The following is a 12385-nucleotide window of genomic DNA, read 5'->3' on the forward strand; positions in this document are numbered from 1 at the left end:
CAGGAGGGGGAGCAGTTCCAGAGGGCAGAGTGGTGTGTGCCCAAGGATAGAGCCCCGGGGGGGGCGGGGAGTGGCTGCAGCAGTGGGGCGGCTGCAAGCCGGCTGCCCAGGATACAGTCCAGGAAGGCACAGCTTAGCAGCGGCACAGGCTTATTTTTAGCAGCAAAGGTGCTGCGGAGCAAGAAACAGATTACAGATACAGACCAAGGAGTTAGCTTGGGTCTGTCTGCTGGGGAAACAAGGCCAGCAGCTAGGACAGGGGAGTCTGCAAGAGGGAGTCCTTACCAATCCCCAAGACAGCAGCAAGCACACAGACAGGAATAGCGGTAGCATCAGAGGATGGAGAGAGGACTCGATTCACTTACAATAATCAGGAGATCTCCAGGCACAAATTCGTTGTTCGTGGGAGGGGAGTTTAAAAACGGGGGTATGCTCAAAAACAAACGAGAGCGGGGAGAGGGCCCCCCAAAGACCCCTAGCTGATCAGACCCGGTGGCAAAGCAAGGACCTTCTCCGAGGTCTGATCAGAAAATGTCCGGCTTTAAAGGCAAACTCAGGCAGTTTCCCACCAATACTTTTGATTGGCTCCTCTTGATACAGGGGAGGAGAGAAGGCAGGGAAAGGCTGCAGGTAAGCATAGGCATGCCTGGGCATGTTCTGAGCCACAGGTATGACTCATAAGCTTAATTAGTTGGCCACTTCAGGTCTTGCATTTCTGGGCAGCGTCCCCCACACTGAGCCCGGGTCTGAACAAAGGAGCCAAACAAAGAAGCAAGAAGCCCCCTCCCTAGGCAGAGCAATGGCTCCAGTTAGTCTGTACAAGCCATTCCTATGAATAGGGCTGTGACTTTAGTTAGCACAGTGGCCGGGAGGGGCGGCAACACAGGACAAACAGAAAGGAGAGGGGAAAAAGGAATGCAGCAGGGGGACAGCTGTTACAGACACAACTAATGTCAGTCAATGTGTAATCTACTTGAATATGTAAAGTGCTATATAATGCTAAGGCAACCTTAATTCTGACATTTCTGGTTTTTTTGAGTGCTTGAGTTTGCAACATTAATAATGTTCTTTTAATGCCATTTAATGTGTATAATTATTATTAATAATACTTACTTGTACTGCAATAGTGCCTTGAGGACAGGGCCCCATTTTATTAGGCACTATGCAAACACCGAACCCCTCCATGGAGGCATTATATCGAACTTGCTTTGATCCACCGGAGTGCGCACCCTCCCCGCCCGGAGCACTGCTTTACCACGTTATATCTGAATTCATGTTATATCGGGTCGCGTTGTATCGGGGTAGAGGTGTATTTAATATCATCTTTATCAGAATGTCATGCTGTCCTAAAACAAATGTCCTACAAATGTCTGAGTATATTACACCCATGCAATTATCTTTATCAATCAAACTTGAAATATCATCCAAGAATGAAATGAGGTTATTTGACAAGACCTATTTTCCATAAAACAATATTGACTGGCTTTAATTATATTCCAATATTTTAATTCCTTATCAGCTGAATTCCATATCAGCTTTTCCATTATCTTGCCTAGGACTGATACCAGTTTAATTGGCCTGTAGCTACCTAGGTCATCCCAGTTGACACCTTTGAATATTGGCACAACATTAACCCTCTTCCAGTTTTATGGAATGTCCCTGTTATTCCATAATTTATTAAAAATTAAGATCTTCTCAGCCAACTATTTTAGGACTCGTGCACAATTTATGTGGGCCTACTGATTTTAAAATGTTTATCCCTAGTAGATGCTGTTTAACATCCTCCTTAGTTACTAATAGACTAGAAAAAACATCATCCTCATTTGATACGAGTAAAACATCCTGCTTCTTTCCAAATACAGAATAAAAATATTTATTGAACACTTTTGCTTTTTCTGCATCAACAGTTTTACTTTTTCCATCTAGTAATGGACTTATGCCATTGCTATGGTTTCTTTTGTTCCTGATATACTTTTAAAAATCCTCCTTATTGTTCTTAATCTTACTAAATATAGATTTTCCCTTGTGTCTTGAACTTCCCGTGTCAATTTTTTGCATTATATGACCTCTTATTTATATCAATTTCTATCTTTTGCCATCTGTAATATATTGCTTTTTAATTTCTAATTTCTGTCTTCTGTGACAGACCCAGACTGGTTGGGTGCAGGAGTCTGGTAGAAGGAAAACACACTAGACACTGGATGAATAGTTTTCTGTTTCCTGAGTGACCAAGGCAGGGACCAGAGCAGTCAGGAAGGTGCTAGAAGCAATTAAGTCAGGCAGACTCCATAAGACACCTGGAACCAATTAAGAACTGATTAGAAGCAATCAAGGGAAACAGGCTAATCAGATCACCTGATGCCCATTTAGAACCATCTGGGACTAGATTAAAAGGAAGCCCCTTCAGAGAGGCTGGCTGGTAGAAACTGGGAGTAAGTAGATGTGTTGTGAGAAGACTGGAAGAAAGAAGGTGCACAGTGGAAGTGGCACATGAAAGGTCAATGGAGGTTGAAGGAAGTGGAGGGGTGGGAGAGAAACTGAGAGAGAGTTCGGTTTTGACTACATTCAGAATTTTTGCATTAGTATAACAACATTGATTTAATTAGACTAGTGTGAACAACTAATGTAGACAGGCTACATCAGTGCTAGGTCAGGTTTATACCAGTGTACTTTAATTTACAAAAACTAGACAAGCCATTTACAACACCAACTTTGCTTCTATACAAATGAAAAAGGACACTAAACTGTCTAAACTGCTATGTGGCACAAGGAGCCACAACCGTAGCTCCCTTTACCCACCCAACAATATTGTTAATCTTTCCAGCTATTCTCTTAGCCCAGCAGAAGAATCTGTCCTATCTCGGGGCCTCTCCTTTTGTCCTTCCAGACCCATGAACATGATACAGTTCTGTGGTGACCTAGAATCCTACTTTTGCCATCTCCGACTCAAAGAATACTTCCAGCACACCTCTGAACAACATACTAACCCACAGAATCATTCCTACCAACGCTATAATAAAAAGGATTCTGCATGGACTCCTCCTGAGGGTCGAAACAACAGGGTGGACTTCTACATAGATTGCTTCCGTCAACGTGCACGGGCTGAAATTGTGGAAAAGCAGTATCACTTGCCCCATAACCTAAGCCGTGCTGAACGCAATGCCATCAACAGCCTCAAGAACAACTCTGACATCATAATCAAAAAGGCTGACAAAGAAGGTGCTGTCGTCATCATGAATAGATCGGAATATGAACAAAAGGCTGCTAGGCAGCTCTCTAACTCCACGTTCTACAGGTCATTACTCTCTGATCCCACTGATGATTACCAAAAGAAACTACACCATCTGCTCAAAAAACTCCCTGAGAAAGCACAGGAACAGATCTGTACGGACACATGCCTAGAACCCCAACCAGGTGTATTCTATTTGCTACCCAAGATCCATAAACCTGGAAATCCTGGACACCCCATCAACTCAAGCATTGGCACCTTAACAGCAGGATTGTCTGGCTATGTGGACTCTCTCCTCAGGCCCTATGCTACCAGCACTCTCAGCTATCTTCGAGACACCACTGACTTCCTGAGGAAACTACAATCCATCGGTGATCTTCCAGAAAACACCACATCCTGGCTACTATGGATGTGGAAGCCCTCTACACCAACATTCCACACAAAGATGGACTACAAGCCATCAGGAATAGTATCCCCGATAACATCAAGGCTAACCTCATGGCTGAACTTTGTGACTTTGTCCTCACCCACAACTATTTCACGTTTGGGGACAATATATACTTTCAAGTCAGTGGCACTACTATGGGTACCCGCATGGCCCCACAGTATGCCAACATCTTTATGGCTGACTTAGAAGAACACTTCCTTAGCTCTCGTTCCCTAACGCCCCTACTCTACTTGCGCTACATTGATGACATCTTCATCATCTGGACTCATGGAAAAGAAACCCTTGAGGAATTCCACCGTGATTTTAACAATTTCCATCCCACCAGCCTAGACCAATCCACACAAGCAGTCCATTTCCTAGACGCTACTGTGCTAATAAGCGATGGTCACATAAACGCCACCCTATACCGGAAACCCACTGACTGCTATACTTACCTACATGTCTCCAGCTTCCATCCAGGACACACCAGATGATCCGTTGTCTACAGCCAAGCTCTAAGATACAACCGTATTTGCTCCAATCCCTCAGACAGAGATAAACACCTACAAGATCTCTGTCAGGCTTTCTTAAAACTACAATACCCACCTTCTGAAGTGAAAAAACAGATTGACGGAGCCAGAAGAGTACCCAGAAGCCAGCTACTACAGGACAGGCCCAACAAAGAAAATAATAGAACGCCACTAGCCATCACCTACAGCTCCCAACGAAAACCTCTCCAGCGCATCATCAAAGATCTACAACCTATCCTTAAAGATGATCCCTCACTCTCACAGATCTTGGGAGACAGGCCAGTCCTCGCTTATAGACAGCCTCCCAACCTGAAGCAAATACTCACCAGCAGCCGCACACCATACAACATAAACACTAACCCAGGATCCTATCCTGGCAACAAAGCCCGATGCCAGCTCTGTCCACATATCTATCTGTTCAAGTGACACCATCATAGGACCTAATCACATCAGCCACGCCATCAGGGGCTCCTTCACCTGCACATCTACCAATGTGATATATGCCATCATGTGCCAGCAATGCCCCTCTGCCATGTACGTTGGCCAAACAGGACAGTCTCTACGCAAAAGAATAAATGGACACAAATCTGACATCAGGAATTATAACATTTAAAAAGCAGTGGGAGAACACTTCAACCTCTCTAACCACTCAGTGACAGACTTGAAGGTGGCAATTTTGCAACAAAAAAACTTCAAAAACAGACTCCAAAGAGAGACTGCTGAACGTGAATTAATATGCAAATTAGATACAATTAACTCAGGCCTAAACAGAGACTGGGAATGTTTGGGTCATTACACTAATTGAATCTATTTCCCTATGTTAAGTTCTCCTCACACCTTCTATGGGTCAATCTAATTATCACTTCAAAAGTTTTTTTTCTCCTGCTGATGATAACTCATCTCAATTGAGTAGACTCTTCCTGTTGGTATGGCTACTTCCACCTTTTCATGTTCTCTGTATGTATAAATATCTCCTGTCTGTGTGTTCCATTCTATGCATCCGAAGAAGTGAGCTGTAGCTCACGCTGAAATAAATTTGTTAGTCTCTGAAGTTCCACAAGTACTCCTGTTCTTTTTGTGGATACATACTAACACGGCTGCTACTCTGAAACCTACTTTAATTTAGTTACCCTGATGTTAGCCACACCTTTTTACAATGCAGCCCATCTACCTTAGGTTTCTATCAGTGTAACTAAATTGATGTAGCTATACTGGTAAAAGAATTCCTTAATGAAGACAAGACCTTAGGCTCTTTATATTGCCTTGAGAAACATTTGTTAACTGATTAGAAGCAGCATTACACAAAGGCTATGTCTACACTAGCACTTTTGTTGGTATAACTTATGTCGCTCAGGGATGTGAAAAAAAACCATCCCTCTGTGTGTATGACATAAGTTTCACAGAGAGAAGTGTGGACAGCGCTATGTCGGTGGGAGATGCTCTCCCACCAACATAGCTAGTGCCACTTGTGGTTTAATTATGTCGATAGGCGAACTCTCTCCCACTGATATAGCGTGACTACACGAGCGATCTTATAGCAGCACAGCTGCATTGGTACAGCAGTGCCGCTGTAAGCTCAATAGTGTAGACATGGCGAAAGAGAGGTCCATTTATGTATTCTAAGCTGAGGTGAGTGGCACCAATGCAAGCCATGTCTATACAAGGTTGGGGGTTACATAAAAGAGGAATAAAACAAGGTCTTCATACATATGTTGAGAAACCAACTGCACAATATATTTCTTGCTAAGTCTGGAATTTTTAAAAATTACTTTAAAAATGTATTACTTTAAAAATCATATGATTTATGATTTTTTTAACCTTTTTGGGTTGTGAACATGGGGTCTCTAACTATTCCCCCCCCTTCTTTATTGTTGCATATGATCTCTCTTCTCTCTTGTTGTCAGTTGTCTTGGCTCTCTTGCTACACTCTGTTCAATTGTGTGTGTTGGGGTCAAAGTGAAAGGAACTAGAATTTTAAGATTTTGACATTCATATTTCCTCTGATTTTATTTGATACATGTTATTTAAAAAGACAATATATCTGTGTTTAAAGTAGAAATAAAGGCTCACTGACTTGTTCATATCAAGTTAAATTATTTCTCTATTCCATGTTTGGCAATCTAATCTACCAGACCAAAGAAAAGAATAGGCAGCCTAATTGAGAAGTCAGATTAGGCTGGTATGCAGTGATATGAAGTACCAGCACTTTTCAGTGGTGTCATTATTTTCTATAGAATTTAAGCTTTCATTTAATTAAAACCCCCCACAAAAACAAAAAATAACAAATATCCAGTTGTTTTAGTCCTTATAGAAGTGAAGAAAACTTTACAAGTATAAACCACTGGAGTGTTCTCTCATTGTGCCTACAGAACAAAGGTACAGTCAACAAGTCTGACTGACTGGAGTTACACATTGACAATGGTTTTATTTTTAAAAAAAATAGAAGATTTAAGCCTCAGTGGGATGTGTTAGGTGCTCAGTACTTTTGGATTAACTGCTTCACAGCTGAGCACTTCTACAGAAATGTAGACAAAGATTGGGATTCAGGGTGGGGCCTGAATAGAGAACTGTCATTTATATTTATAACGTCTGGCTTGATTTTGATCCCTGAGCATCACACATGAAATAAAGGAAGTATTAACAAATGTGCCATATTGGATCAGATCTGTGGTTGAGCATCCTGTCTCAAACAGAGGCCAACACCAGATGCTTCAGAGGAAGGTGTGAGAAATCTCATGGCTGGCAGATGTAGGATGATCTGTCTTGCATTAGGGTCTCCTCCTAATTCATAACAGAGACTGTCTTAGTGCACAAAAGGTATTCTATTTTTTTTTAAATTCTGTATTAGCTATTATCTATAAAACTAGAAATCCTGAGGTCTTCACTCACTCCTTACTAAAAAAAAAAGACTTTTTGTTACAAGTCATTTTGAGTTTGCTGGATGGGGTGTTAAGATACCTGGCCTTTTGTTTGGGAAGAAATATTCTAGGTGGAATTTATATTTTGTTTGTTTCAGACTCCATGTATGGGTACTTTTATTGGTGTGTACCTTCCCTGCTTGCAAAACATTTTAGGAGTCATTCTTTTCCTACGTTTGACATGGATCGTTGGAACATCGGGAGTTCTTGAATCTTTCATCATTGTGTTCATGTGCTGTGCTTGTGTAAGTTAATATCTATTTTCTTATACATTTATCACTGGTTAAATCCTATTCTATGCTACTGCCAGACCCATTTCCCCTCCTCCCCCAGCACAAGCAACAGGCAGAATGTTCTTATAGAGTTCAAAGAGCAGTACAGGTGGGAGTTAAGCTGGGCTAAAATACTAGCTTGCCTTCTGTGTCTTTTAGCATGTTCATTTCTGTATAGACTAAGTAGTGTGTATGTTGAAATTCAGTTGCAAGTACTACCTGGCAATAGGGGTGCATGCAAGGGGCACCCTACACAGTGATGCAGCAAAGTGAACCCTCCCACACTATTCCTGGCTTGATTGATAGGGCACACTGCTGTCTCTTTGCTTATTAGAGCTGGTCAGGAATTTTCTGACAAAATGGTTTTATTGTCAGAAAATGCAATTCACTGAAACAAATGTTTATGAAAAGGTATCAGATTAAGCAAAACTTCCATTGGGAAGTATTTCTTAGATTCCCAGGGTGGACTTTCTGGTCAAAAAGATGGATAGACTCCAGAATAGCCAATAATTCACTGGTGAGGCCACGCACCTGGGAAGAAGATGATGATCCAGGTTCAAGTCCTTAGTCTGCCTGATTCAGAGCAGGAACTTGAACTTATAACTTCCACAGTCCATGTGAGTCTCATAACCACAAAGCTATGGGTTTTTCTGGAGCTAGTGTCTCTTAATCTCTCCTGTTAGAACTGTTCCACTTTGTATAACTAATTAAATATTCATTGGGCAAGAGAGAGAGAGAGACTGGCTTTATATATGGGTGATTATGGCACGCACATGGGATATGGGAGACAAAGGAACTAGAATACGTCCTAACTTTAGGCTGGGTTAGTATGGTGTATCTCTGATTTTTTGGAAAACTGTTTTTTGGGAATGTTGGAAAGGTCTTAGTTTTGTCCCAATGCAGAATGGAAAACTTATTTTGAAATTTAAAAAACTTTCATAGAACAGGGAAAACATTTCTTGCCTAGCTGCATTACTTTTCCTAGTTGAATTGGTCAAAACAGGATTCCATCTGAAGTTTGTAAAATACTAATGTTAGCGCTGTTTACTCAGTAATTAAAATTGTATTTCATGGTTCTCATTAAATCAGTCCTTAGTATTTGTTGTTCTCTTGATTTATCCTCCCGCTGTGAGCAACTTTGTGTTTGTTTATTTAAATTTGGGTAAGAAGGAATTACTTTTCAAAATTTCACATCAAACTCAATCTGAATTATTCGTAGTACTGTGATTTACTTGTAGCCCATGTTCATAAATGTAATCGTTGTGGAGCATGGAGCTAGAAGTAAGATACACAATGGTAATGATGATGATTGGTCATTTGTTACTAATTGCTATTTAATTAGAACAGTATTTTCTTTGGGTTGTTTTCTGCTGAATATTGAAAGTCCTCAAGGTTTCGCCTTCTTCCCAGTTATGTATTCAAAGACTCTGCTTTTAGTTGACCCATACTTCTAGATGTACTAAACAGGTGTTCAGTCTAAGACTCAATGCTCAATGACTTTGGAATCAATTAGCTCAGTTAGGAAAAAAATGCATATAACTTGAGTCCCTGTTGCCATAAAGGTGTAAAGATACTTTCCAATTTCCAACATATTCCTGCTGGACCACTGGGCTTGTCCATCCTTTATAGTTTTTAAAGCACTTTATTATGTTAAATTAAACATTTTTAATAATGGTCTTTCCACAGACTATGCTGACTGCAATTTCAATGAGCGCAATAGCAACAAACGGCGTAGTTCCAGGTAATTACAATTTTTAACCTGACTCTTAAACCTAAAGTAATTATGAATACACTTTAAAGGATTTATCTATATAAAGGTGTACATTTAAAGACCTAAAGTGATGGAGAATCCATCATATTCCTTAGGTAAATTATTCCAGTGGTTAATTGTCCTCATGGATTAAAAATTAATGCCATATTTCTGGTCCAAAATTGTCTAGCTTCAACTTTCAATCATTGGAACGTGTTATTCCTTTTTCTGTTAGATCAAGAGCAGTCTGAAATATCTTCCTCATGTAGACCATGATCAAGTCACTTCTGAGCCTTCACTTGGATAAAGTAAATAGATTGAGAAGCTCTGTCTCTCACTTTAAGGCAGGTTTTCCAGATATGAAATCTTTATTATAGTTTTCTGAATCCTTTCAAATCTTCAATTTCTTTTTCGAATTGAGAACACTATAACAATTGGAACAACTTACACATTGATGTGGCAGATTCTCCATTACTGGAAGTCTTTAAATCAAGACTGGTTTCTTTCTAAAAGATATGCTCTAGCTCAATCAGAAGTTATGGGCTTGATACAGGAATTACTGGGTGAAATTGTGTGACCTGTATTATGCAGGCAGTCAGACTAGATTATCATAATAGTCTTTTCTTAAAAGGTATGAATCTGTGCAATAAAACTAGTCTGTAACATACACAGGGTATTGCTGTACATGACAAAATTTTAGTAGAAAAAATAAAGGGAATCCTTATGCACAAAGTGACTCTGCTTCCTGCTTTTTCTCATGATATTCCTATTATCCTAGTAACTTCTTTCAGGACTCCTGAAATGTCCCGCTTTTTGTTTAATCAATCAAAATGTTTAGTTTCTTAATGTTTCTTGAAGCTCTATTGCTATACCAAGTAGAATTTGTTCTGTGTTACAAACAGCCCAACTGAATGAGCATTCAGTAGAATGAACAGTGTTTGGAATGAAGAGAAAAATGTAGATATTATCAAAGCTGTTCTTTTGCTCAAAGGGAAGGTTCTTAACACTGTATCAGTGTTCACTGATACACTCCGAACACAAAAGTTATTGGAAAAAATCCTCCACTTTGAGAAATAAGCATGTGTCACTGTTGAGTCAGAAGCTGGGAAGTAGCAACATCAGAACATCTTTGTAAAAAGTGTATATTTGGCATTTTATTTGACTCAGGACCTTAAAAAAGGGTCTCCATAAGCACAATTATGAGGTGGGATGACGACAACAAGGGGGAACATGTTTGCCCTTCTCCTCTCTCCCATCCAAATTTTTTCCTCCCTGGTAATGTCCCCTTTTATTTCTGTCTGCCCAATATTTGAGGAGACAAAAATGAAAAGGCATCTCCCTCCAGTAAACGGTAAAGAAATAAGAAATTATAGTATGGTAATATGGACAAAACAAAATTTTGGGCCAAAATAACTTTGGGGAAGGACTGCAAAAGAGGATCCAGTGGGATGGTGTTAGGCGTCTACTATAGATCTAGGGGTCAGAAACATGAAGGGACATATGAATCTTCAGCACATCTGGCATGTAAATACCTTGCAATTCGAATGCCTATTCTCGCTTTCAGGTGACATTGTAAACCAGAAGCGGACGGCATTATCTCCCACAAATATAAACAAGCTTGTTTGTCTGAGTAATTGGCTGAAAAAGAAGTAGGGTTGTAGGCTCTAAGGTTTTACATTGTTTTAGTTTTGAATGCAGTTATTTTTTGTACATAATTCTACATTTGTAAGTTCAACTTTTATAATAAAGAGATGACAGTACACTATAGTACATGTATTAGGTGAATTGAAAAATACTATTTCTTTTGTTTCTTTTTTACAGTGCAAATATATGTAATCAAAAATATAAAGTGAGCACTCTACACTTTGTATTCTGTGTTGCAATTGAAATAAATATATTTGAAAGTGTAGAAAACATCCAAAAATATTTAAATGGTATTCTATTATTATTTGACAGCGTGATTAATTGCGATTAATTTTTTTAATCCCTTGACAGCCCCAAATTTTAGACTTGGTTTTGTTAAATAGTGAGAAAATCATAGAAGAGCTGCTTTTAGGGAATAACCTTGGATCGAGGTTCATAAGGTGATTTAGTTTAAATTAAATGTAAGGATAATTGAAACAGGTCATCATCTATGTTTTTTATTTCAAAACGGAAATTAATGGAATTAGTTGAAGTCAATTGTACTGAAGAGTTCAAGGACTTAAATGTTGAGGAGACTTAGAATTTCTTTAAGTCATGTGTACAAAACTATCTGAAGTTTACATTGCAAGACAGGGGGAGGAAATTGTAGGGAAAAGCTCCAAGCCCAACTGAGTGAATAACTACATCAAAAAGGTTATTGGAAGCAGAGAGTCTCTAGGGAATGGAAACAGGAATTGAGAAAGCAACATCTTACAGGTTAGAAAATGAAGGAACAAAGTAAGAATTGTTAAAAAATAGTGCTAACTTAGCTCTTGCCAAGAAAATTAAAATAAATAGGTTTTTTTACTTATATAAATAAAGAGACTCAGAAAGGATGAAGTCGGATGCTATGCAGTGTGTATGGGGAAGAGATTAAAGATAATCTAGATATGGCCCCAAAACTAAATGAACGCTAAATGTGGTGTGCTTGCTGCTTGATTGAAATATATGGTGTGCTCTGTTTATCTGGGGGACTGTGTGCTGACCATGTGTGTGCTGAGCCTAGCAGTCTGGTAGGCAAGGCTGAGAGCTTCTTAATGAGGCTATGGATACGTCTAGACAACCTGCCATATCGGCGGGTAGCGATCGATTTCTCGGGGATCACTATATTGCGTCTCATCTAGACGTGATATAGCGATCCCTGAAAGTGCTCCCGTCAACTTCGGAACTCCACCAGGGCGAACAGCGGTAGCAGACTCGACAGGGGGAACTGCGGACGTCTATCCCGCACTGTGAGGATGAGAGGTAAATTGATCTAAGATACTTCGACTTCAGCTACGCTATTCACGTAGCTGAAGTTGCGTATCTTAGATTGTTCACTCCCCAGTGTAGACCAGCCCTAAGATCCCTATACCTTTTAACACCCATCAACCCTTACCCAGGAGGTGGAGTTACTCATGGAGACCAGGGCCTTAAAAAGCCTGCTCCTAAGTGACTGGAGGAGCTAGGGAACAGCAGCAGCTAACAGGGGAGTTTTGTGAGGGTGTTTACAGGGGCAGCATGAGGGGGGCTAGAACTCCATATTCTTTAAGCTTAAAAGTCAAAAAATACCCTCTTCATATAAACAAGAAAGGAA

The 12385-nt window shown here is 40.0% G+C and overlaps 1 protein-coding gene across 4 annotated transcripts in view; it reads left to right on the forward strand.

The window, feature by feature from the left end:
- Positions 1-12385, forward strand: part of SLC12A7 (solute carrier family 12 member 7) — a 283500-nt gene that overhangs the window by 136332 nt on the left and 134783 nt on the right. For all 4 annotated transcript variants that reach the window (XM_030551652.1, XM_030551653.1, XM_030551655.1 and 1 more), the window contains exons 4-5: positions 7203-7349; positions 9063-9117. In XM_030551652.1, the coding sequence (XP_030407512.1) occupies positions 7203-7349; positions 9063-9117 (202 nt within the window). The remainder of the gene's footprint in view (positions 1-7202; positions 7350-9062; positions 9118-12385) is intronic.

Source organism: Gopherus evgoodei, chromosome 2 (assembly GCF_007399415.2).
Source record: "Gopherus evgoodei ecotype Sinaloan lineage chromosome 2, rGopEvg1_v1.p, whole genome shotgun sequence".
Lineage (NCBI taxonomy): Eukaryota > Metazoa > Chordata > Testudines > Testudinidae > Gopherus > Gopherus evgoodei.